This window comes from Schistocerca nitens, chromosome 1 (genome assembly GCF_023898315.1).
Source record: "Schistocerca nitens isolate TAMUIC-IGC-003100 chromosome 1, iqSchNite1.1, whole genome shotgun sequence".
Classification (NCBI taxonomy): domain Eukaryota; kingdom Metazoa; phylum Arthropoda; class Insecta; order Orthoptera; family Acrididae; genus Schistocerca; species Schistocerca nitens.
The window spans coordinates 1110021115-1110043750 of record NC_064614.1 but is presented as its reverse complement, the minus strand read 5'-3'; the positions used below and the strand labels follow the sequence as shown (position 1 = coordinate 1110043750).

The window sequence follows — 22636 nt, the reverse complement described above, 5'->3', positions numbered from 1 at the left end:
TTCCCTGACTTTTGTTTTCTAAAGTGCCGGGAAATTCTACGCCCTTGTATAAAACCGTAACCATTCAATATAAAAATTTCTTAACATCTCCTTTCATAAAGAAGATTTTGGGTTTGATGTAGAATGGCACATTTTCACTTCATGCCATGGAAAGAATGCTTGTGATGGTGTCGGGGGTACAACAAAGCGAGCTGTCACAAAAGCAAGTCTGCAGCAGATCGATGAAAATCATGAAACCTCAAAAAATGTTTGAATTCTGTAAAAAACATAGCAAAGGGATTACCTATGTTTTTGTACAATGTGAGGAAATACAAGAAGTCTATGACAGTGTCTTGAAGGAAAGGTACAGCACTTGTCAGAAGATTAAAGTCACTCGATCTTTTCATTGTTTTGTACCTCGTTCACACAACTTACTGAAGTGTAAGATCGCATCAATTTCACCTTATAGTGAACTTCATCAGTGTGGAAAACTTGCACAACTGGTTCTTCAAAATAAAGACATAGTGGCTTGTGTTTACAATGAACAGTGGTGTATTGGTGAAGTTGATAATATTGACTGTCAAAACCAAGATGTACATTTTGTATTTTATCACCCACCAGGACCGAGGACATCTTTTGAAAAAAAATTGAGAGGCATCAAGTTTGGATGCCACTTAAAAATGTACTAAGGAAGCTGTCTCCCATGGAATTTACAACTGTGACTGGGCGAAATTATAATCTAACACCCAAACTGAGTGAACAAATTTCTCAAATGTTCGATGAGCGACGTACTAAAAACAAATAACAAGAGAACAACATAATGTAATTAATAGGATTATTTTCAATAAAATTTTTTTTTATGGAAATGGAAGAGGATGTAGATGAAGATGAAATGGGAGATACGATACTGCGTGAAGAGTTTGACAGAGCACTGAAAGACCTGAGTCGAAACAAGGCCCCCGGAGTAGACAACATTCCATTGGAACTACTGACGGCCTTGGGAGAGCCAGTCCTGACAAAACTCTACCATCTGGTGAGCAAGATGTATGAAACAGGCGAAATACCCTCAGACTTCAAGAAGAATATAATAATTCCAATCCCAAAGAAAGCAGGTGTTGACAGATGTGAGAATTACTGAACAATCAGTTTAATAAGCCACAGCTGCAAAATACTAACACGAATTCTTTACAGACGAATGGAAAAACTAGTAGAAGCCGACCTCGGGGAAGATCAGTTTGGATTCCGTAGAAATACTGGAACACGTGAGGCAATACTGACCTTACGACTTATCTTAGAAGAAAGATTAAGGAAAGGCAAACCTACATTTCTAGCATTTGTAGACTTAGAGAAAGATTTTGACAATGTTGACTGGAACACTCTCTTTCAAATTCTAAAGGTGGCAGGGGTAAAATACAGGGAGCGAAAGGCTATTTACAATTTGTACAGAAACCAGATGGCAGTTATAAGAGTCGAAGGACATGAAAGAGAAGCAGTGGTTGGGAAGGGAGTAAGACAGGGTTGTAGCCTCTCCCCGATGTTATTCAATCTGTATATTGAGCAAGCGGTAAAGGAAACAAAAGAAAAATTCGGAGTAGGTATTAAAATCCATGGAGTAGAAATAAAAACTTAGAGGTTCGCCGATGACATTGTAATTCTGTCAGAGACAGCAAAGGACTTGGAAGAGCAGTTGAACGGAATGGATGGTGTCTTGAAGGGAGGATATAAGATGAACATCAACAAAAGCAAAACGAGGATAATGGAATGTAGTCGAATTAAGTCGGGTGATGTTGAGGGTATTCGATTAGGAAATGAGACACTTAAAGTAGTAAAGGAGTTTTGCTATTTGGGGAACAAAATAACTGATGATGGTCGAAGTAGAGAGGATATAAAATGTAGAATGGCAATGGCAAGGAAAGCGTTTCTGAAGAATAGAAATTTGTTAACATAGAGTATAGATTTAAGTGTCAGGAAGTCTTTTCTGAAAGTATTTGTATGGAGTGTAGCCATGTATGGAAGTGAAACATGGACGGTAAATAGTTTGGACAAGAAGAGAATAGAAGCTTTCGAAATGTGGTGCTATAGAAGAATGCTGAAGATTAGATGGGTAGATCACATAACTAATGAGGAGGTACTGAATAGGATTGGGGAGAAGAGGAGTTTGTGGCACAACTTGACCAGAAGAAGGGATCGGTTGGTAGGACATGTTCTGAGGCATCAAGGGATCACCAATTTAGTATTGGAGGGCAGCGTGGAGGGTAAAAATCGTATGGGGAGACCAAGAGATGAATACACTAAGCAGATTCAGAAGGATGTAGGTTGCAGTAGGTACTGAGAGATGAAGAAGCTTGCACAGGATAGAGTAGCATGGAGAGCTGCATCAAACCAGTCTCAGGACTGAAGACCACAACAACAACAACAATTAAAAAAGTAAATAATCATAGATATGATTAAATTATATACTGTAACTGATATATTTTATTCAATAAGCCCGAATATCGCAGATGTTAAAAAACATATTTTTGACTCATGTTTGTCATATTTTTTCCATAACTTCCAATTGAATCTCAATGTTGAAATTTATACTCAAGTTTGATATCATAAAGTGAAATTTTCAGATTTTTATCTGGTCCCCAACAAAGATATTGCAGGCCACAAAATGGAAAAATTAAAAACAATCAATTTTTTTAAATAGTGTATTTTTTAAGTGTAAGCTGCTCACCATTGATACTCTTTAAAAAAATAACTATGCTATACAGTGTAATAGCAGAAAAAATATTAAAGCTAAGAAAACTACTGTTCAAAAATTGAGTTTTTTTAATTTGTGGCTGAGAACTTTGAACTATTAAAAATATATTAAAGAATACATTCAGCTAAGTGATAATGATGTTAATTTGTAGCCTAGAGTGTGTTGAACTAAATGCATTTTATCTGAAAGGCTTAGGACAATTCACTACTGAATAGTTATAAAAAATGTAGATGCTGACAAATACAAAAAAATGCATACAGCCTGGTACAAATATGGCCGCCATTTCAAAATAATAAACAATAAATTTTTTAAAAAAATATTTTTTTGACTACTAAACATTGGGGAATTCACCCATCAAATATAAAATTTTTCTGAGATGTTCAAGCAACCAGTTTTTTTTTTTTTTGTTGGACCACTTGATATGGATTGACCCATGTGTCAGACACTCTCAACAAACCAGATATCTACTACTCTGAATTCCTAGAGGACTGAGTAATCCGTTAATTCATATAACAGCACAATTTGCAGCAAATTATGCTGACAGTTGCCTACTATCTACATTCTCATAAACATCCATGGTACTCATGGCCTTCTAAATCTTAAACAAGTGTTGTTCTTACACTGTCCATTGTAATTCTATCTTTGCTGGCATACACAACATACCATGTCATGTGATTTGTTACATGGAGACACATGACATAGTGCATTACATTGTGTACATGCAACTATTTCATTGGTTCATTCCATAGGTTCTAACTAAGTACCACAAGCAAATTATAACTGACGTGATGAAACATGGTAGCAGAAAGAGGACAGACACAGATACAAGTGCCCCCATGGGTGGTTATATAATTCTCATGTTGCTACTTACATTGCCAACGACTGTAGAATGGTGGCTTGGGATGAGTCAGAAGTTGTTCGGCAGCAGTACAACGTCTTTACTACTCCAGTAGTTCCTATTAAAAGCTGCAGCCCACATCTGGCGAGGCTGGAAGGTGGACCGCAACCCAAGCACCAAGCGTCAAAGCGTTGTTGGTCATTGACAGCTGGCATGCTCAGCATGGCCCAAGCATGGCGTGACCTTGTGTAGTCAGAATCCTCAGCGGGAGGTGGAGCTACATCAGGGTTGATGCAACAGGATGAAACAACGCATTGAGTGCGAGACAGCTTGTTGGTGGCAACTGGTACTGTCAAGATGATGATGGAGCAGAGTGTCTTCACAGCGTAAACCGACACTGTCGCACACAGACTCAGTGGCTCGCCATTATAACCAATTAACCAGCCCAGCTTGGGAGCCAGTATGTATATGCACTAAAGCAGCAGGTTTGCTGTAATGTTGCTAATGCATATTTTATGTATGTCGCATGCTGAAATGTCCCTGCTTTTGGTAATCAGTCAGGCTTGGCCATCAAGCAGGTGGCAGTGCCCAAGGGGTGACCTGGCGCAATGCTTTGACACTGTAATGCTGCAAGTGGTCCTCTTTACTATGTCGAGTCCTGTTGCCTAGGCCTGCATTGTTACATGTCTGAGTGTTTCTAACAATTCTATAGAGAAACATGCCTCACCAGGATTCGTGCTGATCAGCTTTTTGTCTGTGTGTTCTGGGCCGTTGGCATGCTTCACTACTGAAAATGTGCTGTCATAAATAGCATGGAGAAGTCAAAGGCACCACAGCTTGATGGCCTGTCTATTGTAATGTGGATAGTAAAAGAACTTTAGCTGGAAGTAGACGTGTGGCAAACAGAATACTTAAATACCACTTTGATCTCAGCAAACTGGTCCACACAGTATCTCAGTATTCTTATTCAAAAATGGAGGTGATCCAACAGAACATTCCAGTCCTACCGTACTGCTATTTTATACGATGCAGGTTTTCAAATGCTTTGTTGAACACTTACTCTGAGGCATCAGTGTGGCTGTATCAACAGGTATTGCACCACAGATTCAATTTCTCCAGTCAAGCTCATGTAAAACCCAGAAAAAAAAGAGAAGACGTAAAAAATCCTGCAATTATGTAACTCACTACCAGCTGTTAATGGTAGCCCTCCATGATCATGGGGGTTACAGAGATTTTTGTGATGGAGTGAAAATGTTATACAAATACATCAACAACCAAGTGAAATGCCCATCATGATAATCAGAAAGCTATGCCATTATATAGGGTGTATCTCAGAGATCTGCCGTATCACACCTGCCGTTACTCTTTTTATGAATATTATCACACAGGGTCTACAGAAGTAGTCCCATGGGATATACTGCACAATGATGTCAGGGTTGCTGCCACAGCAATGAGCACCTGCAACAGTGAACTGAAAATTGACATGAATGATTCCAGCAATATGGCTTTCATGTAAATGCCCACAAAACCAAATACTTGGAAACCAAGTAAACCACTGGTTTGATTACAGTAAGCAGTATCACTCTAGAGAAATAAGAACATTTCTGATACCTGGGATCCTCTATGCAAAGCAGTTAGGCACAAATAGTGATGAACAACCCAAAATTAGTGTTGTGTGTTTGCAGTGGTGTAAAGTCGTGGAAATTCTAGCTGACAGAAGAATTCCACTCTTAATGCCAAATCGTATTGGACAGTTGTGTAGTGTAGTTGTGCGCTGCACAACTTGTCACTAATGCTAAAAACTGCTGAGTAATTCCTCCAGCTTGTGTTGGATAACAGAAGTGATTTTGACAATTGTATAAAAAACAGCACCATAAGACAGCAAATCATTGTGAAGCTGGTCATTGGAAAATGTAAGAAAGCCACCTTCATTAGTCATATATAGGTGTGTATAATATTTTAAGGTTGGCAGTATTAAGTCTATAAACACACCTGACTTCAGTAGCAGTTCTAGAGGTGATCCATTGTGTCCACAAGAAGGGCTCACCAAGTGAATGAAAAAACCGAGCAACGACTTCTAAGAATCAGTCGTTCTCCAATCACTTTGGTCGTGATTGATCTTGTTCCCGGAAATGGTTGTTCACAGTTCACTGCAGTTGCGAGTCAGTCTCATTCCCCAGAACATTCACAGTTCACTTCATTCAGACTCATTCCTACCTCAGTCTAGCTCCTTTGTTCCTCATTCCTACATCGGTCTATTCAGTCAGTTTTGTTCTTTCTTGTGTAGTCACTTGTTCCAATAATTTTTTGTAATTACGTAACTTGTAAAACTTAAGACTATGTACATATTATTTAGGCCACAAAAAGAGAAATGTGCTTATCTCTTTGTCACTTTGATCAAATGTAGAGCACATATTTATCACAAGCCAAGTTTTCTGTTTTACTTTGTAGGTTTTCCTGCTGTAATAAGCCTTGAAAGTCTCTTCGGGTTCGCTGCTGGATCCTAAAATCAACTTGACTTGATATTTTGGCAATCCAACTGGTCGCCATCTTCAGGAGATGCTGATGAGTCCCACTGAGAACTGACGCCAGGCTGCAAATCAATGTCCTATATAGGCCACCATTCAGTACACGGCGCATGCACCGTCCATCACGGTTGCTGCCTTCCAGGACTGGGAAGTGGTGCCGCCCTTAGTAGAACACTGGCAGCAATGATATATCACATTCAGGGCTGCGCCGAAGAACATTCAATTTTGATGCGGGATGGTACAGGATTCCACGTCCTGCTAAGAGGAAATCCGTTGTCTCTGTTAATTAAATTATCCGCCAACCACTGCTTAAATGAGGGAGATGGTATGAAATTTGACGAAACTGTGGTAGTTGCCAACATTTCCGGTATTTGGAACAGTGTTATAAAGAGGCTGGGCATTGCACTGCCGAAATGTGCTTGTGCTTGTGGAACTGCCTGCAAGAGGGGCAGTGTCTCTGGCTCTAATATCTCCTTGATGTAATGGTTGCTGCTCAGACTGCCTACAGTATGTAGTAGGCAAGATTATATGCACACGGCCACCACTGTAGGACAAGTTGATGTGAGACTCATCTGAAGAAACTAAGTTTCTCTACTCAGCACACCTGTGACAGTGTTCACATGCTCATTGCAGTCTGAGGTGTTGGTGATTTCTGGTCAATGGGATTCTACACGCTAGCATACGAGCCACCAGTTCACTCTTCGGGCATACAGCTGCCAAATTGTCAATGGAAATATATCTGCACCAGTTGCAGTGCACCAGTGTTGAGCTAAGGGTGTGGATGACACTGTTCTGTCAGATAAACCTTGCAAGCAAGGTGGCTGTCATCCAGAACTGTGGTCAAATAGTGTATTCTGGTATCACCCATCATTGTGTGTGAGTGTCTTCCATCTAGTGGTTCCACGCATGCTCTACGGTGATTGAATGTGGCATAGCACTGACCTATCCAGCCACACAAAAGAAGGCACTGTTGACTTCCGTGCATGTCATCTCTATGCAGTGTTAATCACTTATTATCAGTCCACTGTTTTACACATTCTCCATTTTGAAGTGATTCAGGTCATTTCTTCTGTGTGTTGCAATTTACACAACAGTAGTGTAAAAGCAATGTTACAACTCTCAAACAATATGAAGATTCTCATCCTGGAAATGAACATATTTGGATATAAACACTATTGTTTTTCAATCAGAGTTTCGTTTGCCTGTTATCAGGAGCTGACCAGGAGAAATAGGATAACAAAAAAAGGGAAACCACTATCAGTATGGGATGGACTCCAGAAAAAAAAGTGATTGACTTTTTTTTCTAGTGTTTTAAGTGTCTTATTTGCTTTTATGTATTTCACAGAAATCGTTTCAAATTATTTCAATTATTAAAGATTAGTGGCACATATTCTCAGCAACACACATCTTTTCACAGAAAGGATACAAGAAACTGCAGCTTAATGTATTCATTGGTAAGCGCTTGTTGTTGTGGTGGTGGTCTTTAGTCCAAAGACTGGTTTGATGCAGCTTTCCAGGCTACTCTCTCCTGTGCAAGCCTCATCATCTCCGGGTAACTAGTGTAACCTACGTCCTTCTGAGTCTGCTTAGTGTATTCATCTCTTGGTATCCATCTACGATTTTTACCCCCCACGCTTCCCTCCAGTACTAAATTGGTGATCTCTTGTTGCCTCAGAATGTGCCCTACCAACCGATTCCTTCTTCTATTCAAGATGTGCCACACATTCCTTTTCTCCCCAATTCTGTTCAGTACCTCTTCATTAGTTACTTGATCTACCCATCTGATCTTCAGCATTCTTCTGTAGCACCACATTACAAAAGCTTCTATTCTCTTCTTGTCTAAACTATTTATCGCCCCATGTACATGTACATGGCTACACTCCATACAAATACTTTCAGAAAAGACTTCCTGACACTTAGATCTATACTTGATATTAATAAATTTCTATTCTTCGGAAACACTTTTCTTGTCATCGCTAGTCTATGTTTAATATCCTCTCTATTTCGACCCTCATCAGTTATTTTGCTGCTCAAATAGCAAAACTCATCTACTACTTTAAGTTTCCCACCTGATTCCCTCAGCAGATTTAATTCAACTACATTCCATTGTCCTTGTATTGCTTTTGTTGATGTTCATCTTATAACCTCCTTTCTAGACACTGTACATTCCGTTCAACTGTTCTTCCAATTCCTTCACTGTTTCTGACAAAGCATCAAGGTTTTTATTTTTTCTCCCTGGATTTTAATTCCTGTTCCAGATTTTACTTTTGTTTCCTTTACTCCTTGCTCAGTATACAGATTGAATAACATCGGGGACAGGCTACAACCCTATCTCATTCCCTTCCCAACCACTGCTTCCCTTTCAAGTCCATACTCTTATAGCTGCCATCTGGCTTCTGTACAAATTGTAAATACCCTTTTGCTCCCTATATTTGACCCCTGCCACCTTCAGAATCTGAAAGAGAGTATTCCAGTCAACGTTGTCAAAATCTTTGTCTAAGTCTACTAATGCTATACATGTAGGTTTGCCTTTCCTTAACCCATCTTCTAAGATAAGTTCTACAGCAGTATTGCCTCACATGTTCCTACATTTCTACAGAATCCAAACAGATCTTCCCCGAGGTCAGCTTCTCCCAGTTTTTCCATTCGCCTGTAAAGAATTTTTGTTAGTATTTTGCAACTGTGACTTATTAAACTGATAGTTTGGTAATTTTCACACCTGTCAGCACCTGCTTTCTTTGGAATTGGAATTAGTATATGTTTTTCGTGAAGTCTGAGGGTATTTCGCCTGTCTCATACATGTTGCTCACCAAATGGAAGAATTGTCACAGCTGCCTCTCCCAAGGCTACCAGTAGTTCTAACAGAATGTTGTCTACTCCTGGGGCCTTGTTTTGACTTAAGTCTTTCAGTGCTCTGTCAAATTCTTTGCACAGTGTCATATCTCCCATATCATCTACATCTACGTCCGGCCGGCCTCGGTGGTCTCGCGGTTCTAGGCGCGCAGTCCGGAACCGTGCGGATGCTACGGTCGCAGGTTCGAATCCTGCCTCGGGCATGGATGTGTGTGATGTCCTTAGGTTAGTTAGGTTTAAGTAGTTCGAAGTTCTAGGGGACTGATGACCACATCAGTTGAGTCCCATAGTGCTCAGAGCCATTTGAACCATCTGCGTCCTCTTAAATTTCCATAGTATTGCCCTCAAGTACATCACCCTTATATAGACCCTCTATATAATCCTTCCATCTTTCTGCTTTCCCTTCTTTGCTTGGGACTGGTTTTCCATGTGAGCTCTTGATATTAATACACATGGTTCTCTTTTCTCCAAAGGTCTCTTTAATTTTCCTGTATGTGGCATCTGTCTTATCCCTAATGACAAATGCTTCTACATCCATGCATTTGTCCTCTACATCCATACATTTGTGCCCTAGCCATACCCTCATATCCATTTTCCACTTCCTGTCAATCTCATTTTTGAGACATTTGTATTCCTTTTTGCCTGGCTTCATTTACTGCATTTTTATATATTCTCGTTTCATCAGTTAAATCAAATACCTCTTGTCTACTAGTTCTCGTCTTTTTACCTTCTTGATCCTCTGCTGCCTTCACTCTCTCATCTCTTAATGCTACCCATTCTTCTTCCACTTTATTTCTTTCATGTGTTATTGTCAGTCGTTCCATAATGCTCCCTCTGAAACTATCTACAACATCTGGTTCTTTCAATTTATCAAGGTCACATCTCCTAAAATTCCTACCTTTTTGCAGTTTCTTCAGTTTTTATCTACAGTTAATGACCAGTAAATTGTGGTCAGAGTCCTCATCTGCCCCTGGAAATGTCTGACAATTTAAAACCTGGTTCCTAAATCTCTGCCTTACCATTATATAATCAAACTGGAACCTTCTGGTGTCTCCAGGTCTCTTCCATGTATACAACCCCTTTTCATGATTCTTAAACCAATTATCTGTAATTAAGTTATGCTGTGTGCAAAATTATACCAGGCAGCTTTCTCTTTCATTCCTTACTCCCAGTCCATATTCACCTACTACTTTTCCTTCTCTTCCTTGTCCTGCTATCGAATTCCAGTCCCGCAGGACTATTAAATTTTCATCTCCCTTAACTATCTGAATAATTTGTTTTATCTTATGTTATATTTCCTCAGTCTCTTCATCATCTGCAAAGCTATTTGGCATATAAACTTGTAATACTGTGGTAAGTGTGGGCTTTGTGTCTATATTGGCTACAGTAATGCATTCGCTATGCTGTTCATAGTAGCTTATCCGTGATCCTATAGCTTATCTGCAGTCCAATTTTTTTTTTATTCATGATTAAACCTACTCCTGCTGACTTTGTATTTATAACCCTTTAAGTGTTTAGTAATAGGTTATTGGAAAACGCATTACTGATCTTAATTTTTGTAGGTTTTAAGAAAGAGATAACATAGTAGATAGGTATGCATGAAATATAAAACCATTAATCACACATTGCAGAATCATTTAGTTATTTCTTAGAGGACTATCAATGAAAGAAGGTGTATACATGGTAAGGTTGATAAATATAATGTAAACACAGTAGTAACAGTTTTGTCAGTATAGATAACGAAAGAATCTCAAGTAATTGGATGTGGAAATTACTTCAGATCTTACGAAAATGAGCTCCCCATCCAGGCCGTAAAGGCCCAAGGGATGTTTACCAGCCACCATATCATCCTCTGCCTTGAGGCGTCATACAGAGGCTCTATGAAGGTGTCTGTGGTCAGCACACTGCTCTCCTGGCCATTTTACAGACTTTCCAGACCTTGGAGGTGCTACTACTCAGCCAAGTAGCTCCCCAGTTAGCATTGTGAGGCTAAATGCAGCCAGCACCAGTCCTCCCAGTATTAGGAATTGAGCGTGGGCACGCCGCATGGCAGCCGTCTACACTGATCACTCAACTATGGCGGCAGACATCAGATCTTACAGCATAATCAAAATCCATCTCCAGTGGCTCATTACAAAAAATGATATAGGATCTTAAGAAGTACATTAAGGAGCGTAAGAGTATGGCCTTTGTATGGAGGACACACTTTCGAAAATACAATGTTCTGAGTCATTCATAGCTTGAAATTTTGAGACAACTTCTCCGCTGAATATGCTGTTTATGACCGGTAGAGTATTGACTGTTTAAATGGCAGAATTGCAATTATAAAAATGAGGCCATTAGATGTGTCTTGTGTGTCAGTTAACACAGGCATTTGATTGTGTAGACCTACATATAAATTAAAGCAAATGGAATTAAAAGTAATACTAAAGTGAAATACAAGTTAAGCTCAAACAGAGAGTTCTGTAAGAAAGCTAACCGATGTACTGAGGGAAAGAAGACTACAGTTTTGTGGCCACATATACAGAATGGATAACAACAGACCAACCAAGCAGATCTTCTATATACTAAAGAGCTACAAATCCAAACCCACATGGTTAATTGAAATTTAAAAAGATATGAAAAACACAGGAATTAGAATGGGCATAATTGATAACAGAATACTTTTCAGAGAAACAACACAAAAGGCAGGATTTCAGGAAAGAAGGATGCCTGCAAAAGGAAGAAAGTGGACCCAGCAAGAAAATGAATGACACTCTCAAAGAATGAAATAAGCCCGGGAGCAACAAAAATTAAATACAAAGATGCAAAACCAAAGTTGATTTATCACACCCTCCAAAAGGGCTACTCAAACAAATAAATAAAACAACATTTGGAATTAATTGTAAAGCATTGTCATGTTAATTGATATTTAAATATAAAATAATGTCACACAATAGTCGAACAAGAACTGAACTTACACTCCTCCTAGGTCTCATACTATAGTCTGTTCAAAATTACTTTTGGTTTGACAGATACGGTAGGAAGTATTGGGGGGGGGGGGCAGGGGGAGTGGGCAGTTGCAGCCCATGTAGGAGGTACGGACTGCATTCCTCCAATTCCACAATACCTGTAAGTGCAGCAGACACCCAAAGTTTGCAAACCTTGGTGCCACCGCCACAACACTTCGTGCTTGCACTGTGTGGTTTTGTTTGATGTCCCCCTTTTTTTTTTTTTTTTTTTTTACTGCAGCAGGATACCTTATCAGCAACACACTTCAAATGAATTTCACTGCAGGAATGTAGTCTGTATCACACAAAATAATTACTAAGTGTATTTACAGTATAATTAGTATAATACTGAAATAATATTGTTTGTATTGCCTTTTCTCTATTTCTTAATGCTACCTCGCGTATATAATATACGTTTTCTCACTGCAATGAACACACACAAATCTTATATTTTGTCATGTTAGAAATAAATAGGCAGATAAGAAAAATTCATAACGGGTTAATGATAAACCTAGCAACCCAGTTCCCATAACAAAACCATACAAGTGACTGCTTAGTACTTGATGCGCAAGCAGACCATAGTGTGTCATATTTTAACGGAAATATCTCGTGTTAGCAAAACTGTGACAGACTTCTGGTTTGAAGTAGATGAAAACTTGATGTATTCTTAAGATTTCATTCACATATTGCGTTAGTGTAACTTTAATAACAAAGAAGTTTCCCACATTCTGAACATTAAGTAACATCATCAGAAAATTCATTCTCGTAAAGTGCCCGTATCACAGTTCTGTTTGCACTGTTTTTCTGGAGTGGTAACACTGTGAGTATAGCAGAGAACACTATACATATGATATTAAGGACAGGGGGTAAGCTGTCACAAAAGATGCATATTCACACCGTCTTGCAGAAATTGAAGGCTACTACTTTTGTTTGGAAAATTCTCCATAACCAGGACTGACTGTACACTGAACTTTTATTTTGTGTAATTATTATCCTCAAGCCCATATGTGTTAATATTTAGTTCAGGCATAAAAAATATTTTAATGCAAAATCAAATCATCAGAAGCATACGTGACATTAATTTCACTAGCATTGCAGTGCACATTGACAACATAGTAGCAGTATTCATGTTAAGACACCACCATAAACTACTTCCAGAATGAATCTTTCCCACCCCGCAATGGAGTTAACATTGTTTTGAAACCTCGTAGCAGGTTAAAACTCAAACCGCAAATCTGGCATTGCCCAGGCAGTACTCTTACTGACTGGGATACCCAGCATAACTCATGACCTGGCATCGCAGCTTTATTTCTGCCACAACTTCTCCATTACTTTTCAGAATTTGAAGAAGATCTCATTCATATCTTGTTGGATTAGTGCTCCCGGAAGAAAAGGTACTGGGAACAAATGGTGTGGGGGATTGTTTCCAGAATGAACCTTTCATTCTGCTATGGAATGTGTACTGTTTTTCAAACTTAATGGTAGATTAAAATTATGTTATACATTGGGACTCGAACCCAGAATCTTTACTTTTGTGGGCAATGGTCTAATAGCTCCCCATTACCAAGTAAAAAAAATCTGCTTCAATAAATAAGCAAGCTGCCAAAGTGATGTCACATTGAAAGGCATACACTAGACTGGTAATCACATAACATGTACTGATTAATTGTTACTGTTATTTTCATTTTTGCATTTTATAGTTCTACTTGTTGTTATCACACGCACACACATTCGGACTATGAATGTTTAATGTTTCTGTGTTTGCAGAGTGGCGCAGAAGTTTATCGATTGACTGCAGGTGTTGGCGTAGTAGTCTGTTTACGACTCTTTAGGAACCTCCTCTTTGCTGGCTGTTATGATGGTTTCATCTATATATACAATTTACAGGTTTGTGATATATTTTACTGTGGAGTGTATAATCAGAATCTGTAGTTTTTTTTTAAATTTTGTGTAAAAATAGCTTGTTAAAATTTGACTTTTTATATGATCTGAATTTTTAAAACATTTGCGTATAAACATATATGATTATAAATCACCATTCACCATTTAGAAGAGGCACTGAGTTGGGGAAAGAGAGAATACACACACCAAGTTTTCCATTCATGTATACATATAAAAAAGGCAATTTCTTCTTTACTATTAAAAACAGTCTTGATCACAATTTATTTAGTACGGTGACTGGTTTCGACCACTACTGTGGTCATCTTCAGACCAATGAGTAAGAACCTCCTTCTGCTAGAGAATCACTCTGAAGATGACCACAGTAGTTGTCGAAACCGGTCACCGTACTAAATAAATTGTGATCAAGACTGTTTTTAATGGTAAATATTTGTAACATATTGATCACTGTCACTCCCATAATGTATTAAAAAAATTTCTTCTTTAATAATAATTATAAAAACAACAACAACAACAATAATACTTTTCATTGAGATTCTTAATATAGGTGTCTTTTAATGTGTAGTATATAATCCATTGTTTTATATGGCCCACAAACTTGCAAAGAATTGCAGCAACAGTCAAGGAAGAAGAGTTGTTCTGTAGGCATATTAAGCTGCATACATACTGTCACAGGAAACAATTTTCTGTTGCAGACATGTTTCCTACACCGATTTGCAACATATTCGCAACTTTGTTTCTTGTTAAGGTCACTTTTCACATTGGTAGCAAACATTTCTCATAGTGCATTCACATAATCTGCAATGGCATTTTCCATTGTTATTTGTATTGTGTGCTACATTATGTCTAGTGATGAGGAAACTGATTTGGTATGTAGTGGCGCGGCGCACTATTAACACTCAAATATTCAAACAAACGAAAAGAAAGGTGATGTTGTCAATGGTGGACAAAAACAATCTATAGAACAGCTGGCAGAATGACTTGGTACTGGAGCTGAACATGGAGATGGCTCTGTGTTCTGTAACTTAACTTCAGTGTTGTCCACTGATTCTGAAATTGTGGCAAATAAGGTAACATCATTTGTAATAAATAAATAATCTCTCTCTCTCTCTCTCTCTCTCTCTCTCTCTCTCTCTCTCGCATGCGTGCCGACACACACACACACACACACACACACACACACACACACACACACAAGATTTGAAAACATCTATTCCAGTCAGCCAGAGAACTTGTTTTCCACTTTTTTTTTTGACAATGAGAGATTCATTTCAGAGTCTTGTTTATTTGTTTCTTATTTCAAAGCCAGTTGTATCTGAAATAGCTTGTGGATACCTGATGGAAGTTCTGAAGCATTATGTAATGACAGTTAAATGAAAAACAGTTAAATATCAAGCAATGGAAACTCTGGTCTGAACTGCCAGAGATGACATTCATGTGTGTAAGTTGTGCTTGCTTGTGTGAATGAACATGTATGTGTTTCTTTTTATGAAGAAGAGAGCGAGTGAAACCTAATCTATAAATATCTTTTAATTGTGTCTGTCTGCAACTTAACATGTCACCTTTATGGTAAATAACTATCTGTCTTTCCTTACACTGTTAAATACGTATTTTATCAAATTTTCTTTGAAAAACTGAATTTATATTGCCAAAATACATGACTGTGTTCCTTGGTATCTATTTTGCTTATGAATGTGACAGGGAAATCGACACAAGGTTTTGAAGCAAGAGCACATTCACATATTGTTTCATCAGTGCCTCCTGTATTTATGGCAGTTTCTTCAGCATGCAAGTCACATGCTGATCATTGGCATAGGCTTCATCATTATCTTTATTGTCCTGCATTTGAATAATTTGGTAAGCGATTGAGAAGGGGCATTGCAGCTGCCTTGCTTTCTAACCATTCATTTTATTTTTTTCTGTGGAGATAATGATGTTACAGAAGAGCCAGCGTCTACTCTCAATATCAAGTCTTCCAAAACTTGTAATAAAATTAATTTCTTTCAGATGCCGGTGACAGAAAACAACTGGCATGAAAAAGTGTGTGTATTCTCATAGGTACTTCACTTTCCCGTTGTGTGAGAGCAATTGATGGAAAACACATATTGTCACAGTGTCCTGTTGCCTTATGAGAATGAGTTCTACAGTTACAAGGGGTCATTTATCATTGTGCTACTTGCTGTCATTGACAGCTGTGACAACATTTTCCATTACAGGAAAACATTATGAAACCTTATCCTGGGAGGCATGTTCAAGGTTCAAAAGAAAGAACTGTTAATTTCTGATTGTCTAGGGCTAGAATAGTTGGAGAGAACACATTTGGTATTATGGTTTCAGTTTCTGCATCTTCCAAAAACCTATGTTGTTGCAAGCTGAGAAGGCACAAATTTTCACCCTTACAGTTATGTGTGTGTGTATAATTTCTTAAGGGAAAATGCTGCAGTGAGGAACCAATATACTTAACAAGAAAGCTATGATTCATGCGATTTAAGGAAAGATGAGTGATCCCAGGCGCATAGAGATGAGATGGTACTGTATTGGTTTTTCCTACACTCCAAAACATAATACTCAAAACTTTTAACTCATATAAAAAAATCTGTGACTAGTTTACAGATTATTTTTTAAGTCTATAAGGAAGTGCACCATGGCAAAATAACTGTGGAAGGATGATACTGTAATACAAATTGAAGATAAGCAATCATAATTTTTTATATCTCTTTGTCGATGGTGTCTGTATTTTTACCCTTTGAACATAATTGAGAAACTGCAGCAGGAGATAACTGAATCATTTAGATTTGTATACAGTGTCTGTGCCATTGGCCAATTTTTTTGCTACAGTATTTTCTACTTTTATGCCCTCCCATCAGTATTGCATGAAAAGTGATTGGATTTTCTTCTTGAAGCTGTTGTCAAGAACAGTAGCAGTTTTCTGCAGAGAGATATTTTTTATTACTGTTCTTATACCTCTTATATTGAACATTCCACAGGCACTCTTGTGCGTGGTACAGCAATACCAACTCCAGTGTCTGTTGTCTTGTCCACTCCATTATTTGCAAAACAAACTTAATAGTTGCACATGAAAACACACCACAAAATATAAATATATGCTTGTGCCATGCAGCGGTGGTGTTCGGTAGGTGGCTAGTAACATTTTTTCCTTTTATGTGCACTGACGCTGCTATTGTTAGCTGTTTCCGTGTTTCAAAATTTGTTGCAAACATCAGCCGCAAAGTAGTAGCTGAAATCATGATATGAAACACAGTTAGAAACATATTTGGAACACAGTGTGAAAATGGCTTTATTCCTAATCTCTGTTTATGTCCTTCCTGTATGTATTAAACACAATTAATTTATCTTGGTGCTGCATATGGTATTTGCATAGAAAAATTGATTCATCCATTTGTTTTGTTGTAAATTACGATAATTCAATTTTTCAGCTGAATGCTTGTAACAAAAATTCTTGATCATAATGCTTCCCCTTGGTTTTCCAGGACAAGGCACTTCTGTCAAGAATTCCTGGACCAGGGAGGATGATCTTCTGCATGGAAGTTGTGAAGAACAGGGTAAATTTTAATGTGACGTGTATATATTTCTCTAAATACTTTTTGTTAGTAAGATTTCAGTTAATCCCCTGCGTTTAAAATTTTTTTAATTAGTTTAATGTGAGCTGCAAAGGTGGTGCAGTGAGTATCACATTGCACTTGCATTCAGGACGATGTAATTTCAAATTCCCATCTGCCCATCCTCTTTTTTTTTCCCCCCCCACTAAATCATTTAAGACAAACAGAAAGGACATGGTCAGTTTTGCTATAGATGTGCTGTTATGTTAGCATATTTTGCTTTTTGTGTTATGGAATCTGTGTTCATTGCATCCACTACGTGTAGATTTTGGAATAACATAATTAGTGGTGCTTTGTGTTATGCTTCATGAACGGCCAATTAGTAGACGGTTAATATCTGTAGTCTTCAGTCATTACATATTAAAGTCGTTTCTGTGCTTAATCCCAAGTACATCAATCACAAACATCCAGCCTTCAGCGAGTTTGTGTCCAGTAATCAAGCACACAAGTTCACTGAAGAATTAACAATTATTGTAAGCATGTAAATGTGAGTGACCCGTTTCGCTATAGATGAGGAGTATTTCTTCATAAAAATTCATTAGATTCCAAACCCATTAGCAAACAAAAATTGTGCAACAGTGCCATACTCCAGGGCTGTAAATCTACGTGGAGAGGCAGTTATATTGCAGCTGCTGTTTCGCTTATGTAAATATTGGTTGTCTGTTCTTGAATGTCATTAATTATCACAAGAATAATACTGCCATCAACTGGTGATAGCCCCAAGTGCCTCATACAGACTTCTAATACTTTGACATGTATTTATAGTTCATGTAAAGTTATGCAGTGGGATATACATCCGTGGAATTGATTTTCACACAGGAAATTATACTCTATTAAATTTTAAGGATGATAAGGGAATTTACACCATATTTTTTGTATGTATGCATGGTTTCGCGGCAATATGAATTATTAAAATTTTTTCTTTCTCAGGCTTCCAGCCGCATCAGGTGGTTAAAATCCCACTAGCTTTCGATCAAGCTCTCCTCATTCATTGTCAAGTGGTAAGAATGACTGCTGTGTTGTCATGGCCGCGTCATTATATAGCCGCACTGCTGGCTGTGACTTCACTAGTGCTCTCTTCCTCACCGTATATGGTAATGTTTTTGTCCCGCGTCCGTCGCGCCTGTTTTTAACCTCGCGATGACCAGGTCCCAGGCTGTGCTGAGCTGCAAACCGCAGTCCTTGTTGATGGTGTTTTCAGAGTTTTTTTTATTTCAATAGCTTCGTTTTTGACACTATTCCAAAATCCCTTCGTCCTCATAACGACAGATGTTTCGTCGAATAGAATTCGATGTCCGTTTTCTAAGGGGTGTTCTGCCACGGCTGATTTTTCTGGATAGCTTAGGCGTAAGCACCTCTTGTGTTCTGTCCCACGTTGCTCCACAGTGCGTACTGTTTGGTCGACGTAGTAACAGCCACACTGACACACTGACATGGTATCTTGTACACTCCAGGCGTTCTAAGCCCTAGATCGTCCTTCAGAAGCCTCATCAGCTCTCGAATTTTTGCTGGGGGCCTGAACATGGATGAAATGTTATATCTCTTCGGGAGCTGGCTAACTTTATCCGACACTGTACCACAGAAAGGCAAAAACACAAGTTTCTTTCTTGCTTCTTCAGTGGTGTTCTCTACTCTGTTGGTGTGTTTCTTGCGTGTCACACCAGATATAGCCTGTGACACCTCTCCGTGGCTGTACCCATTTTCCCGGAAGACTTTTCGGAGGTGGCTCAGTTCTAGTGGCAGACTTTCAGCGTTTGAGACGACTTTAGCACGATGGACGAGGGTATTCAGAACGCCAAGTTTTTGTGCCGAATGGGAGCGTGCAATCTGTGTGTGTCGGTTTCCTTTAGACACTGTGGCTGAGGTGCCCATTGATTGGTTTGCCATCGAACAAGGACGTCAAGGAAGGGCAATGCACCATCTGTTTCGACTTTTATCGTTTACTTGATGTTGCAGTGAATACTGTTCAATTGTTCTAAGAATTCTCCCAGTTTTTCACGACCATGGGGCCAGATGATAAAAGTGTGATCGACGTAACGATAAAAGCAACTTTGCTTAGCTGGAGCCGTGTCCGAGGCGATGTCTTCAAATTTTTTCATAAAAAGGTTGGCCATGGATGGAGCTAATGGGCTTCCCATAGCCATGCTGTCCAACTGGTCGAAATACTATGTAGGACATACGACAATGTCAATGTGCACTTAAACAGCCCCACAATTGTGCATCAAATAATTGGGAGAGAAGATCTATACAGTCTTTGACTGGAACACGTGTAAACAGGGAGACCTCATCCAAACTAACCATTATATCTCCTTCACTAAGATGCAGTTGTTTAATTCTGTTGATAAAGTCGTCGGTGTTCTTGATGCGATGCACACGACGACACACATGCAGCGCAAGGAGGCTGGCCAGTTGTTTTGCCAATCTGTAAGTGGGTGCCCAATGGATTCTCCTCTTCCTCTTCATCCCATTGTGAACACCACAGTGATGTCACAGCCAGCAGTGCGACTATATAAAGATGCGGCGACGGCAACACAGCAGTCATTCTTACCACTTGACAATGTCTGAGGAGAGCTCGGTCGAAGCTCGAGGGATTTAACCACCTGACGCGGCTGGAAGCCCGAGAAAATTTTATTAAACTGTATTTTTTATCTGCCACTGAGTAAAGATGATTGAGTTACATACAGGTAATAGAAAATGAGCAGCCACAATTAACTCTGGGTACAAAGAACAGATAATTCTATATGTGCGGATATTCCTCAAATATATGATGGTGAATGAAGCTGATAGAGAATTGTGTTCTTATGTGACTTAGAAAGCTGAATGGTGGTGGTCAACAACAGTCCTCACAAAAACTCACAGAAGAAGATATTAACGTATTCATATTTGTACTCAGACAAAATGTCTATACAAAGTGAGACTAGTAAGAATGAAGAATCCAATTTTGTCTCAACACAGTATTTCAAATAGTATTTATATTTTTTATATACTTAGCATTTAAACTCTCTCAGCAGCACTGATTTAACTGGTCACATAGGTCTCATTATTGTTTTACAACTTTTGGTCCACTCTCTCATAGGATTTACATTGTGCAAATTTCATAATCCTCTGTTGCACTACTGTAAAATTGTTTAGTTGGTATAATTAATGTTGTGTTACAGGTGACGTGTGTGTGAATGTGTGTGTGTGTGAAATAAATTCACTGTTTTACCTGCACTCTCATGCAGTATGTAGATTTACGTTGTGCACATTTCATAATCCTCTGTTGCACTACTGTAAAATTGTTTAGTTGGTATAATTAATGTTGTGTTACAGGTGACGTGTGTGTGTGTGTGTGTGTGTGTGTGTGTGTGTGTGAAATAAATTCACTGTTTTACCTGCACTCTCATGCAGTATGTATTAGGTGCTCATGTTAACCATATGGACAGATTTATACAATGTAAAAAAATGTTCATTTAACTACTATATCATAATGTTAGACCAGTCCTCTTGCATCTGGGTAGATGCACATAAGAAAAATTTGAAAGAAAATCTGATGTGTGAATATTTGCCTAACAGTTAACTATGAGAAACTAAAATGCTATAAACATAATTTCAGGTCATAGCATCAAGTAAAGCAAACAACAGACTAGAGGCTTGGAGCTTTCCACCTGAAATCAGAAAATATATGAAAGACATTAGGCACCGTTGATTGTGCATTCCATTGCTGTATTGAGGATTTTACACTTCAGCATTGTAAAGGTATTTATGTCAATTTCAAAATGAAAATCATATTTTAATTTCAGAAAAACATGTGTTGTTTATATGCATTATTTTAAAGAACAGTATCTCCAAAATGAAACTGAAATCAAACCGATAAAGCTGTTACTTTCATGCAACAGTAGACAAAAATAGGTACATCCGCTATGTAATAATATTGTTTATCTTTATTTGATCATAGTTAAAATTTATTTTTCCTGTTTATTTATCACAGTGTGAGTTTTTTTTTTAATGCCATATTTGTCATACTGGTACTGTAACTTTAAGCCAAGGTAAAACGTTAATCTGTTACCCCACAACAAAGTGTCTTATAAAGCTGAATTGAAAGTGTCTTGCATCATATCAGCATTTTTTGTCAAACTGACTACAGGCCTTGAAAGGGAGAGCCAACAAAATAAAACACTATGCAAAGTAATTGTCTGTTCATCAAAGAAATGGGAGTATGAGTATCAAAACCATATCCTCAACAGTGCATCAGTTATGGAAACACTGCTCAAATGAAATATTCCAATCTATCTAAACAGTTATTTCACTTCTGTCCATCAGTCCCTGAAAGTAGGGATATAGGGAGGTGGGGGGGGGGGGGGGGGGTGGGGGATGCACAGGAAGAAGGAATCTAGATGTACGGTGTACTTGTTCATCAACACGCTTCCGGAACTGATAACAGTGAATGAAAATTAAACACAATGTGAAGCTGACTCACATATTATTTCACTAATTTACTTCTATTTCTGTTACAGGTGTTACCTAACATGTAAAGATGATGGCCATTGCTGATCGTCAGTCGAGCTGTTCTCCAGGGATATGAATTTCAGAGAAGTCTCTTGACTGGTTTTAACTTATTTTATGACTCCTACCTAATATTTTCATTAAAGAAATGCCATTATTTCCAATGACTCGCCTGAGTGCTATTTTGTTTAACTAGGTGGTCAAGAATCTCAGTTCAGTGACTGTAAATGTACTAAATTTGTGTGTATGTGCAGTTGTTGCTATTGTGAGACCAGTTATGAAGAAAAAGTGCTATCTTTAAGCATTAACATTGTTTGATACTGATATACAAATGTACAAAGTGTGCATAGTTTTGATTAAATTTATAAAATGGGGTAGGTTCTCTCTCATGAAGTGTAGATATTTCTGATACTTGTGAATATACATCTTTAACAAAATGTAAAAGATAGGCTTGTGGATATGTGGGATTTAATCAGTACATCAAAAATTTTGTTACTTCATCGACATTTTAAATGTTTTTCATTTCTTGATTGCATGTTATTTTAGCATTGTCATTTCTTTTCAGTTTGAATGCTTGGTTTCAGAAACCATTTTTATGTTAAAAAAACTATTGTGGAATTTACATTCATTCCATGTTTCACACAAAAAATGCTGCATATTGGGCAGTTACATATTAACTCTGCAGTGGGAGGGATTTT

At 38.2% G+C, this 22636-nt stretch overlaps 1 protein-coding gene across 1 annotated transcript in view; it reads left to right on the top strand.

The window, feature by feature from the left end:
* Positions 1–22426, top strand: part of LOC126198979 (uncharacterized) — a 201036-nt gene extending 178610 nt beyond the window's left edge. The window contains exons 14-17 of the mRNA XM_049935649.1: positions 13702–13821; positions 17325–17396; positions 21049–21191; positions 21950–22426. Of these exons, the coding sequence (XP_049791606.1) occupies positions 13702–13821; positions 17325–17396; positions 21049–21141 (285 nt within the window). The 3' untranslated portion in view covers positions 21142–21191; positions 21950–22426. The remainder of the gene's footprint in view (positions 1–13701; positions 13822–17324; positions 17397–21048; positions 21192–21949) is intronic.
* Positions 22427–22636: the final 210 nt, after the last annotated feature.